This window comes from Nymphaea colorata, chromosome 13 (genome assembly GCF_008831285.2).
Source record: "Nymphaea colorata isolate Beijing-Zhang1983 chromosome 13, ASM883128v2, whole genome shotgun sequence".
Taxonomy (NCBI): Eukaryota; Viridiplantae; Streptophyta; class Magnoliopsida; order Nymphaeales; family Nymphaeaceae; genus Nymphaea; species Nymphaea colorata.
The window spans coordinates 9,786,037-9,798,367 of NC_045150.1; the positions used below are offsets into that span (position 1 = coordinate 9,786,037).

The following is a 12,331-nucleotide window of genomic DNA, read 5'->3' on the forward strand; positions in this document are numbered from 1 at the left end:
TAAAGGGTAATACATAAAGAGTATGACAAAGACCATGAGATTCTAACCTTGAACTAAAAGTGTGGGCATCACCAGCCTTGCTATCTGCCTGAAGCAAAAGGTGTATTTGTTTAGTAACTTAATTTATAATCAACATTGTGCCACTTCTCGTGCTCTAAACAGTTTATTTAAATTGCATGCAGCTCAAAACCACAAAAATGTATATGGTAAGAAGATAAGTCAAGTTATATTTTGAAAGAAACGCTGTGTCACAAAAAAATGTTCAAAGATGTATGAACACTAAATTTGATTGCACGAGAAGGGGGTGGGTGCAGGGGCAGTGGTTTTTAAGGAGGGCCGAATTATAGTTTCAAAATTTTGGTAGTTTGGAGACGGTATGAGGTTGGCAAACACGAGAGGGAGTCCGACGAGTAGATCCATCAAAGACTTCGGAATGGGCTGGACCTTGCCCACCTCTGTTCTGTTGTTTCTAGCGGAGGTCTCTCTAATACAGCCAATTCTAGTCACCATTTGTTCCATTATCTCATCGAATAACAATTTGGTATTTACAAAGAAGGAACGGAGAACCAGTAAATACTTTTGCTATGAAGAAGGGTTGTGATAAGAAATGTTCAATTTTTCGCGCGCAGATCCCAAATATCATATTTCAAAATTTTTACATAAGATACATATTACATGTAATTTTTTTTATTATTATTTTTCTAATGGGGCCTCGGGTGTGTATAGGTAGGCTCACATGGTCTAAAAATGTAATGATCTCTAGTGATATCATATAACATTAAAACCAATCGTTAGTAGTAGGGAAGTCACTTTAACACAAATTGTAACTTGTTCATAAAATGAACTAGACCTATGTTTGAACTTTCATACAAGTGCATGTAAGACTAAGAGGTCATTTTGACAGTGTATGGACATTATGTGAGTCTCCTATGAATCTACCCAAAAATATTGGAAGGATTCTTAAACACTAATTCTAGTGTTCCATGAATCTACTTAATTTTTTTGGGCAGACTCAAAACAGTTCATAAGTGTTTTTACTGTCAAACAGCCCCTAAAGCAAGCTACTATGTTAGGTTGTCGACTATTAGGGCTTCAATTATGGGTAAACGCTCTGACGCATAAAAACTTGAGCTTGGCTTGGCCATACTCATTTGTTTAATGGACTTGATTCAGGTGGACTAGGGGTAAGCCTCGGTATCGAGCCGGGCTGCCGCCAGGTATCCGGTACCTGGCCGGGAAAAACAAGACCCTGGCTGGCCCGACTTGTTATCGGGCCGGCCCGAGTGGGCCCGATAAGCCTGATCAAGCTCGATAATGATTTTTTTATTTTTTTTAAATTTATATATGTACATATTTATAATATTTTATTACAATTGATTATTTTTAGGTATTATTTTATATTATATATATATATTTTTTAATATAATCGGGCCGGGCTCGGGTTTGAGGCCGGGCCCGGGCCTGAGTTTTAGATGTTGTGGTGGCCCGAGACTGACTCGTTGCCTGGCCGGGCTGGCCCGACCCCAGGCTTAACTATAGGAGTCTCTTAGGATTATGTTCAAGGTTCAAAACCAACTGAAAACAAAGCTATTTAAAAATTTGACAACGTGTGGGCTGGTGCATTAATTATATATATATATATATATATATAAAAGTGTTATGAAAATTTCCTACCACTGAATTTGACCGTTTATAGTCAAAATGAACACACACTTCACCAATTAACCAAAGGCTCTACCTATCGTATCAAATTGAGTTAGGTTTGGGTCCAAGCTCTAGCTTCATCATAGAGATGTTGAAACCCGACCCGAAATAGATCCAAACCTAAGTTCAATATTTTTCTAGTCTCCGATGAGAAGATCCGATCTCTCTCCGTCTCTCTTTCTCTCGGGAAAACGCAATTGCCGGCTTCCAAGCACAGACGGAACGACCGGGGGAGGGGAGGGAATGCCACCGTGGCGCCTCGCATCTCCGTAAGGACGGCCTCTTGCCTCTTTTCCGCCGTCCGATCGAGATCGCTCTGGCGCGCGCCGAATTCCAGTCTTCACAACTCACGACTCCTTAAACGGCTTCCTTCCGAACGGCCGTGTTCTCCCTGCGGCAGAATTCCGTCCCTGATTTCGTCCTGCCCGCCGGAGAAAGGGAGGAAGACAGTTCCGTTCCGTTCTTTCCTTCCTTCCCATTCTCTCTCTATGATGGTGTCGAATAGTGTTTTCGAGGGACGGTGGTTCGATTTGTTGGAGGTTGATGGATTCTGCGAAGGTTGCAGTGACCTAGAAGGAAGGGAGTGCCGGAATTGGATGATCATTCGGTTTCCTGGAGACGTTTCCGGCCGGAGATAGTGAGAGTTGGGTTTTGGGACGTGTTTGATTGACCATCTTGGCGTTGGTGGGATGGATGCCGTCGAGCTGCCGTTGCCGGCGGACGTGGTAGTGTCGAAGATTCTCGGGAAGGATGGGTTCACTCGGAGAGTGGTTGACATCGAGGAGCCGGCAATGAGGTTTCAGGTTGCTGGGGATTCGTCGGGCTTCGGTGGCCTTTCTGTTGCTGGGACTTCTAGCTCTTCTGGTGCAAGTAAGCTTTCTCTTTGATTTGGAACTGGGCGAATTTTTTGGTTAGAATGAACAACTAGTTCCCTTTATCGTCTTCTTCATGTATTTTGACTTAGGCTTGGTGGAAGCGGTAATTGATACATCGAAAAAATGGCTGTTGGTCCCATTATTTTTTCCCGAAGCATTTGAAATTTTGAAGTGATTTTGGTGGTATTTCACTAAAGTAGTTCTGTTCAATTTGCGTACAGACTATGCATGTAAATGAAGGGTCTTTCTTGGTAGGTTTTTCATGGGTGTTTGGTGCTGTTCATTCGGAGGTTGAACAATGTTCAAATTCAATAACGGTTTATTCTTGTTAGAGACTTAGAGTGCGGTTAATGTGGATAATTCATAACATAGTGGGACTGTAATGTGTCTGAAAAAGGTTGATATATTTCGACCTGTAATCAAATTTTAAGGCTACAAGTCCATGGAGTCGTTTTTGCTAGGTGTGCGGTGTCTGTGTGAATGAATTTCATTCTTCTGTTCCCTAATCAGAGTTGATGATGCTAAAGCTGACGATCACCTCGTGATAATTTGAGCCATGGCACGGAGTACCAGCATGTAAGGAGCATGTTAGTCCTTGAAATATAGTGGCAAGCTTGTCGTCAGCAGTCAAACACCCGTTCTCTCTCTTTCTTTCTGAGTGTGTGTGTGTGGCTTTTCCTGAAGAGAACGTGCTGTATATTTGAAATGTTCCTTTCTGTGTTAAAATCAGACAACCCATTCATGTTTCTAATGTTTGCTTCAAACTTTTCTTATTGTGGCAGAGACAAAGTGTGCTTCACGTTGTTCCACTTCAAAACTGGTTTCCAGAATTGGCAAGAACAATGACGTTAATGTGCGTGCAATTGCATCCCCCTCCACTTGTCAAGATCACAGTGAGCAACATCCGTGTGAAGAAACAAATAATGTTCTTCCAAGTGCATCTGATGTTTCAATGAAAAAGATTCACAGGAAGGCAGAGAAACTACCAACAAGTAGTAACCCTGCTGTTAAGAAACCCAGGACTGGTGGCATTGAAGATTCTCCGTGTCCTGCTGGAGCAGATGGTAAAAATTCAATATAAAGAGAGACTAAGTATTTGCTTATCCCGTGCACAACTTTAATATATGAAAAAGGATCAGGTCCAAGGCTTCTGGGACGGATAATGGTCCAAGGTGCTTTGGAGTTTGGAAATCATTCATCATCGTGATGAAGAACTCCCAAAATCTTACCATGTGTACGCAAAATTTATATCCATCTATTTTATCGTTCTGCCCGTTCAAACCAATGGCTTAAAAAGTTTATGGGGTCTATCTTTGGGAAGATCAAAACAGTTTCTGGGAGCTGCACAACTAAATGAAGGGTGTCTTCTGAAGGTGCTTTTGATAACTTTCGTCATTTGATAACCTTTGTCCAGATTCTGGAACTGATTCACTCATATTTTATCAGCTATACTCCCAGTGCAGACTCTTAAGGTTTTCATGCTTGTAAATTTTCCGGCAAATTAAATATGTGAATGGCAGGAAGTGTGTACTGCATTCCTAGGAGCTGTTTGTCTTAGTGATGGATGGTGGTCCAAGGTGCCTTTGACAGCTTTCTGTCCAAGGTCTTGGACCTGATCCCTTCGTTTTTTTTATCAGCTATACTGATGGTGCAAACTCTTCAGGTCTTTGTGCTTGTGAATTTGTAGACATAAAAGATGTAAATGGCAGGAGGTGCCTAATTCATTTATTTGTTTATTTATCAATCAAGCAGCATCTATCATGTTGCACTTGTCCACTACCATTACTATTTATACACATGAACACAAATGCACACTGACATACACATACGCAATGATACAATATATTCTAATCTAGAGAATTATTTCCATCTTCCTTTGGCATATATTTAATTGGTCAATGCCTGCTGCCAGGCATGGTATGCCCTTGTTCTCACAGCTTTAATTGGTTTCAACTAATTTCCAGCAAAAACTGGACCAGTAAAGTTGAAGCATGGGATACATGGTCAAAGAGGTGAGAAGAGAAATTCCAGAATGCTTGTGAGGGCAAGAAATGATGCTTGGAGCGGGAAGGTGCGCATGGCTGGCTCCAGTGCTATGATGGGTGGGAGTAACATTCTTGGTATGGCATTCACAAAGTGACCTGATTATTCTAACTTTTCTGTATGTTTTCCATTGTTGCAAGTGTTTCACTCTCTTTCCTCTTTTTGAACGAGTTACTTTGTCATCTGTACATCTGGACATTCTTGAACTTTCTAAAAGTTTAAAATTCCCAATTTTTTTCTGCTTCACTTTTTGTGTAGGAAACATCAAACATGATGCTATTCAACTGTTTTTTTTTTAAGTGATTTATATAATTTTTTTTGCAAAAATGCTGTTGGTTTCTCGAGTTTCAATTTATTTCTCCAGGCTGTGTTTGGCAGAACAGAATTTATTGTAGAAATGGCACAGTTTCCTTCTTTTAGTAAGTCATTTTTCATCATTTCCCATGCCTATCTTTTTGGAAACTGTACACATTTCCCTACTTGTTTCAGGGATCTATGGCCTCAAGTCAGGGTCCCATGACATCACAAGGTATATGGATGATCTTTCCATAAGTGACCTGTTTGATGAAAACCACAGAAATCATACCAGTCAATGTAAAGGAAAAAGAGGCATAGATGGAAAGCACAACATTATGCCTGCTGTTAGAAGAGCATGTTCTCTCCTTCCAACCTCTTCCGGTGCATATTCTACTTTGGCTGATGCTGCAACCAAGATCACTGAGAAACAAGAACCATCGTGCCAGTTGAGTAAGGGCATATCTTTATCACAGGGAACTCCCACAAACAATGAACCAGAATGCAACGAAGAGATGCCATCAACAAAGAAGGTACACAACCCTTTTCCAAAGCTGAATTACATGCCAGTTCATCTACCACAAGTTCTTTTGCTCAATCATGCTCTTGTTTACGATAATTCAGGATTCGTATGACCATTCTGGAGTGCTGGAAACTTTAGCTACTGATGTTCCACTTTGCCGACCCAAGGACATTCTGGAGCAGCTAGCACTTCCACGAGCCTGGAGTTTGGATTCCCTTTTATCACAATCGAGCACGTCAAAAAATTTGGCTGCACTGAGATCCTATGATCATTCTGCTTTTCCATCATATAACAGTACCTGTCCACCACCTTTTCCTTGGTCATTGTTTCCTGTAGGGTCATCTAAACCAAGCAATGATTCTAGCAAAGTATCTGCAAATAAGAACGTGCCTCTTCATAAATGGGTCAAAATGGATTCTTGGAATGGCCATATTAGAAATGTGCATGGCCATCCATTGAACCAGGATTCTATGATTGATACTAACAATGCTATTTTAAAGAAGCTGGAGATTGACAGGAACGAGGGAAATGTTTTATCTTCAGTGCCACATTGTTTATCTAGCTCTGTCCTGACAAAACCACCTTTCAAAATTTGCTGTCCTTCAGAAGTTGATCTACGGAGAAGTGGCCTTGATTCTCAACTTGAACCATTTGTTGAGTTACACTCTGGAAAATTTGTCAATCACATAGAAGATGTTGAAGGTGGTCGCAAACATGAATCAAGTGAACGGTTGTGTTCAGTTGAAGAGCAAAGGAGCTTCTCTGTTCTCAGGAATTTGGTTACGGAAAATGAAAGTCCCAGTGCACGAACATGTGAATACAATGATAATAATAGCTGCTTGCATTCTGATCCTTCAGTAAGCAGATGTGATCTGCAACTGAAGTATTTAACTGCTTCAGATAACTCTACGGTTGGCAAAATGCTAGGTAACAGTGACCTTCTGGCAGCAGTATTATTTATTCATATGACCATTATGCTTGGTTTATCCATTGATAACTCCTTCATATAATTTATGATGCATTTTCCCTCTACTATGTTATTGTAGAATGTGTTCTGCGAAAAGTTTTTCTTCCAGCTGGTTGCTGGATTCAGGTGCCATTATGCCTACTCCATACCATGCACAAGCACATGAATGTGGTGCCCAGTTTGTTAAGATAAACACCTTATGAGTGTCTCGGTTTGTGTGTATCCACAGAATCATGAAGTGAAAAGTGAACAGGATTCCTTCACTGATTTAACAACAGTTGTAACAACAGTGTTATCCCGAGGGAGGCTGTTTGTGTGTTGTAACAACAGTTGACTTCATTGTCCAAGTCCCTGAACCAACTTTTGTCTTGCATTTCTGTTTATCCACCTATGTTCAGCCGCAGTTTGACTCCCTATTTACAAAGTTTATTAGTAGTTGCAGCCTTAACAGCTTGTTATTTTCTTATTGCAGTTGAACATTCTCCAAGGATGCTGGCTGCAGCTCAAATTTTATATGAGATTTCAAGTTGTCAGGATGCCATGAGGAAACAAAGTGGAAGATATGGTAAAATCAGATGGCCGTGCAAACCATCTCAAAAGGTCATGAAAGCACCAAGAACTAAAGCATCACAGGTGGGGAAGGAAACTTCTATTACAACAGTTAGGTCAGTGAAGAAGATTGATCCAGTAAACGTTCTAGACAACGTATCATTGCTGAAACCCGACGTCTTCACAGCTGAAAGGAAAAGCAACAGTGCTCATGCGGCAAGTGTTCAGAGAGAAACGGTAAAATGGTCAATCCCCTCCTCTAGCAGAAAACCTAGCCAGGTGACGCAGATATCAATAAAGAAGTCCAGGCAGAGAAAACTTGGAATTCCATGGCCTGCTACAGGTGCGGCAGCCTATCGGAGCCAGTAAGTCAAGTGACCAGTGAACAACTGATGGGAAGGCGAACTGAATCACCATCTGCTGATAGCTTGAGCAAGGATGAGGCATGGTAATATCTGCCATGTTATATCTGCATATTTTGCATATCCGTGCTCATGAGCCAGATCCTCTCAGTTTGTGATGGAGGTGATTCGTAGGAATATATTTGTTGGCTCATTAATAGAGATATCTCAACTTGTTGGTTTGTTCATGAAGGAAAAGGCATAGGCTGTTGTACAATTGATTGTCAGGTCCACATTGAAGGCCGATGCATTCGACCGGTGGATTGGATTGGGCACTTGATGGTTTTGTTGTACAAAAATGTACGGGAGCTATTGTAATCTATACTTCGTTCAATTGAGTTGGGAAGGGCTGTTTTGGGCTGAATAGAAAGGTTCTATGATTTAACTAAAAATAGACTCTCTCTCTCTCCCCTCCTCCCCCCTTCCGTCTATCTCGTTTGCTTCTGCTGCTGTGATCCCCACCCCACCAGAACATGCTCGCAATACAAGATTGAGGTGGGCATGTGTTTTCTGTGGGGAGGAACTAGGTGCTCGACTTCGTTAGTACAGTTTAGCAGAGTGAACGATTTAAGGCATTCCTTCTGAGATTCTCACAAGTTTTTTTCCTTTTGGTTACACTGATCTCAATTCTCAATTTATCTATCGTTTAAAGTACTTGGTACAGCTGTTTAATTGTAAATATTTCGTTCAATGTATGTTTACGTTGGTACTAAAAGTATGATCACCTAGATCCGAAGGACAGCTTCGAGTTCATACACCTTCCTTCTCAAGTCGAAGCTTGTCAAAAAATTCATCAATTAATGTGCAAAATGCATGCAGATTTACGGAGAGAAAGTTTTTATTTAACAAAAAAAGCCGACGGAAGAATAATTGTTCGAAGGATAAATCCATGGTAGCGAAATGAGAGCCACAAAATCAAGCAGTGGAGGGCATACAAGACGATACTTAAACCCTTGATCGTCGAGCTCACTGGAAGGAGTCGAAATAGGATGTTGGGTACGAAGTTAAAATGTTGCAAGTATCCTTGAAGGTTGGTTTGCTTAAAATAGACTGTGTAGATCTGGTCATACCTTTTTTCTTAATTGGATCTGGTCATCATCCACTGAGAAGAGGGTTTTGGTGTAGTGGGTTCATATCATAGACCAACTAGGTCGGGAGTAAAAAGGCCAGGTGTAGACCGAACCCATTAAGTCTAAGACTTGAACCCTCACTCTATCGGCCATGGTCGGTTGTTTTACAAGGTAAAATTTTGTATCCATATAAGTTGGCGGGTAGAACTAGTCAGAGGTAAGTTTGAAATTGTATCCTTTCAGAATTTTAACAATCCGAAATGGTTTAATGGATTTAGGTAGAAACTAGAAATGGGTTTAGAATAAACATATTAAGAGTTTGGGGCATTGGAAAACAAACATATGTGAACTGACTCATGCTACTTAGAAATGAAAAATAACACTGCCTGAGAACTAATCAGTCATTTATAACTTGCAGAACAAATCTAGAATAGGTGGATGCGAAAACGGTCGGAGATAAATAAGTATTGATAAAAGGGGTGAGATACAAAACGCTGTTTTTAGCAAGCAACATTTTTGTTAAGCAACGGCTTTGGATTCAAGTTATAATGTACAAAAATCTTCTATCCAATCTATTCCATTTGAGCCAGGTAGCAGAAGGGACATGTTCAACTGGGCTGGATTTGAAATTGCTGTTCTTTGAATCGATAAAACTAAGACCTGACTCACATCCATGTGCTTGTGTCGCACCAAATATGGGCCAGGTTGTTAGTTTTCCTTTTGCAAAACTCAGCACTGTTGCACTTTGACAAGGAATGTTGAAGGATGTTGTCAAACCATAAAATTTCAGTAGAGTTCTTAACGTATTAAGATAAAATTTCCTTGGCATGACCCTACCACCAACTATACGTCATATATTTTTTAGGCGTTTGGTTGTATGAAAATGGCAAATGATGAAAGTTAAAGTGGAGTATTGACAATTTGGTTTGTCAGACTCGAATTAAACCATTTTAACCTGAATCCACAAGCGGAAGAGAAGTGGAAAACCCAATGGAGTACAATGGAGAAGGCGAAAGGAAAATTCACTGATATTAGTTTGTTAGGACGTTTTTCACAATCTGGGGATGTAGCTCAGATGGTAGAGCGCTCGCTTAGCATGCGAGAGGTACGGGGATCGATACCCCGCATCTCCAACTATTTTTGGTATTTTTTTATCTTTCACGACCCAAGAGAATTTAAATCTTTTCTGTAAAGGTGAATCTGATTTGTTCCTTTTCTTTTAACGTGGACATTCTCATTACTTCATTAGTGTTGCAATCGCAGACGATATGACAATTTAATATCTATTTAGTTTATTAGTGTTGCAATCACGGACGCTATGACAATTTAATATCTATTTGTTTAGCCTGAACATAAAAATACACTAAGATTAATTTGTTGCAATGAAGATGCAGCTTGGTGGTCTTGAATAGTGTGCTAGGAGAGAATGCTTGACTTGAAGATAGGCTGCGAGTCTTTGACCACTGTTGGTCATAGTTCTATACTTTGGTTACTTAGATGTGTGGGAAGCTTACTTGTTCTTCAGGAATTAAAAACCCAAAAAGTATATCGTAACTTGTGACTTGTTAATTTTCTAGTTTGAGGACAAACTGTCTCAATTAAGGGTTATTTGGCAGTTGAAACATTATATGGGTGTTCCAAACCCCGAAATGGAGGTAGATGCTCGAAATACTTAATTAATTAATTCACCTCGTATTATTCCACGGGTGCTTTAATTGCTTACTTTTGTTGTAACACAAGTACACTTGGAGATAAAACGTGCAACTTTTATGCCTATAAACATTTTGATGCTCCAAGACCTTTCATGTGGAATTTACAAGATAAATAAGATTTCAAATTTTCAATTACCTTTTCTATTGTTATAGGTCATTCAGCATTGGGCATTAGGAACACCACGTGAGTTTTCATAGATCTGTCTCAAAGATTGGAAAAATAAACCTCACTGGTTATGGCACATTCATAAAACACTCATATGGAGTTCTTAAAGTCAAATGGGCCCATGACGACACCAGAGTCCATATATAACAACCAAGCTAATATATATATATAAAATCTTGCTAAGACAGCAAAACATTTTGAAAACCAATTGTAGATGCTCCCATATTGTATGGAGCTTGCTTTAGGCTTGATGCTATGTAAAATAAGTACAGTACATGCTCCCATACCAATTTGATGCAGTGAAAATTGCCAGCGGACAGCTCTGATGCATAGTCTGGCAAGTGAATAGGATTCTTACTTCTTAAACCTAACTGCCTGTTAGAACCTGGGGAAAATAAAATGGACTTTCATAAATAACAGTTTACATAAAAAAAACTAAAGTAAATATAGGAAAATAAGGGTTAAAAGTAAAATATTGGAAATTACAACTGGAACTAAAGTAGAAATAACTGATAAAATTTTCATTTCCAACTTTCAAAATTCTTTACGTCTGAACTCTAGACTTTTTAAATATAGAAAAGTGGATCTGTGGACCTAGGCCTAGTCCAGATATGGATGAACCTAAATCCAACCATACAGGTTTGGACTTTTCCAGATGGATTGTTACACTTTGGATTCATCCCAGGTTCCAAAAGTAAACAAGATCACAAGAGATAACTCTGAACAACATTGTAAATGCAAAACTCTTTTATGCAGGGGCAGAGCTAGGATTTTTTTCAGGGGCAGGTCAAACGGTCCAACGAACTATAATATAATATTATATATATATATATATATATATATATATAATATTTGCAAACCACAGTATAGTAAAAGTGAACATAGGTCGTATATAATTACCCATGTCATGAACGTGAAGCGCGATCTGTCATACGACACATTTAATAATTACTTGTGTCATTATTATAAAATGCGATGTGTCCTCAGCAGATAAGGTGCTCTATTTCTATTACAGTGACATAAGTGTGAGCAGTGAGCATAAGGTGGACATACAAATATCACAACTCAAAATATAGCAAACAAATACATCTATAAATTCCAAAACCAAAACATGTTACTTACCTAAAACAAGTAGTTTTGTATTCTTTCTATGTAACAAAATCAGTTTTTGCGACTGTATTTATTGAAAATAGTTATCATCATTCATTCACCTGCACAATAAAATATAAACAAAAACTACATCATTTATTATTGAAACTAAATAATGACTCAAATAAACTTAAAACTCAAACATACGAAAACAATGCTAATAAAGACTAAGGCGGAGCATATTGCAAACTCAAACAGATGGATCGTTACACTTTGGATTCATCCCAGGTTCCAAAAGTAAACAAGATCACAAGGGATAACTCTGAACAACATTGTAAATGCAAAACTCTTCTATCTCTATGTAACTGCTCGGAGCCAGATCTTATTATACAAGCAAATAAAAGACGATGAAGGGATTGGAAAACGATAATGTGTATATTTGATGGAAGTGATTGTACTGAAGAAGTGAAAGAATGAGGAGAAGAGAGCAATGAACAATAAAATTCCTGCGGTGAAGAGCTAGGCTGACGAATATGAGAGGAGGATGAGATGAGCAGGGAAGACGAAATAGGAAGGTCGAGCTAGGAAGTTCAAGTGCAATAGGTGAGCCATTGGATGAAGGTGATGAGAAAGACGGTTCCGCATTAGATGGAGCCATTGATGGGTCATCAACATTTATTGAGGACGATTTCTATGTTATGCCAAACACAGAAAATCGTGTTCCCACAGTTTAAAGTTTTAAACCAAAGGGTGTCTTGGTAATTTTACATAAAATTTTTTATCACCATTTTTCTAACAGGGGCATTTTGATCATTTCTGTCCATAACACATGGTCCCTTGTTATCGACTATAACATATACCAGCTCAGACATTTTATTGGTATATGCAGGAAGTAATCTCTTTTTGAGATAACTTTGCAAGAAAAAATAATTTCATGA

General features: G+C 39.2%; 1 protein-coding gene and 1 non-coding gene across 2 annotated transcripts; both read left to right on the forward strand.

The window, feature by feature from the left end:
* Positions 1 to 1,883: 1,883 nt before the first annotated feature.
* On the forward strand, positions 1,884 to 7,740 carry LOC116267143 (uncharacterized). Its single transcript, XM_031648728.2, has 6 exons — positions 1,884 to 2,574; positions 3,362 to 3,643; positions 4,544 to 4,699; positions 5,112 to 5,449; positions 5,541 to 6,366; positions 6,879 to 7,740. The coding sequence occupies exons 1-6, from the start codon at positions 2,394 to 2,396 to the stop codon at positions 7,322 to 7,324; spliced, it is 2,229 nt and encodes a 742-aa protein (XP_031504588.1). The 5' UTR covers positions 1,884 to 2,393; the 3' UTR covers positions 7,325 to 7,740.
* Positions 7,741 to 9,486: 1,746 nt separating this feature from the next.
* Positions 9,487 to 9,559, forward strand: TRNAA-AGC (transfer RNA alanine (anticodon AGC)). The gene has a single exon. It is a non-coding gene; the product is annotated as a tRNA-Ala (tRNA).
* Positions 9,560 to 12,331: the final 2,772 nt, after the last annotated feature.

Coding starts and splice junctions, on each gene's coding strand:
- LOC116267143 (XM_031648728.2), top strand. CDS start 2,394: ATGGATGCCGTCGAGCTGCCGTTGCCGGCGGACGTGGTAGTGTCGAAG. Junction 2,575..3,361: donor TTCTAGCTCTTCTGGTGCAA/GTAAGCTTTCTC, acceptor TTATTGTGGCAG/AGACAAAGTGTGCTTCACGT. Junction 6,367..6,878: donor TACGGTTGGCAAAATGCTAG/GTAACAGTGACC, acceptor TTCTTATTGCAG/TTGAACATTCTCCAAGGATG.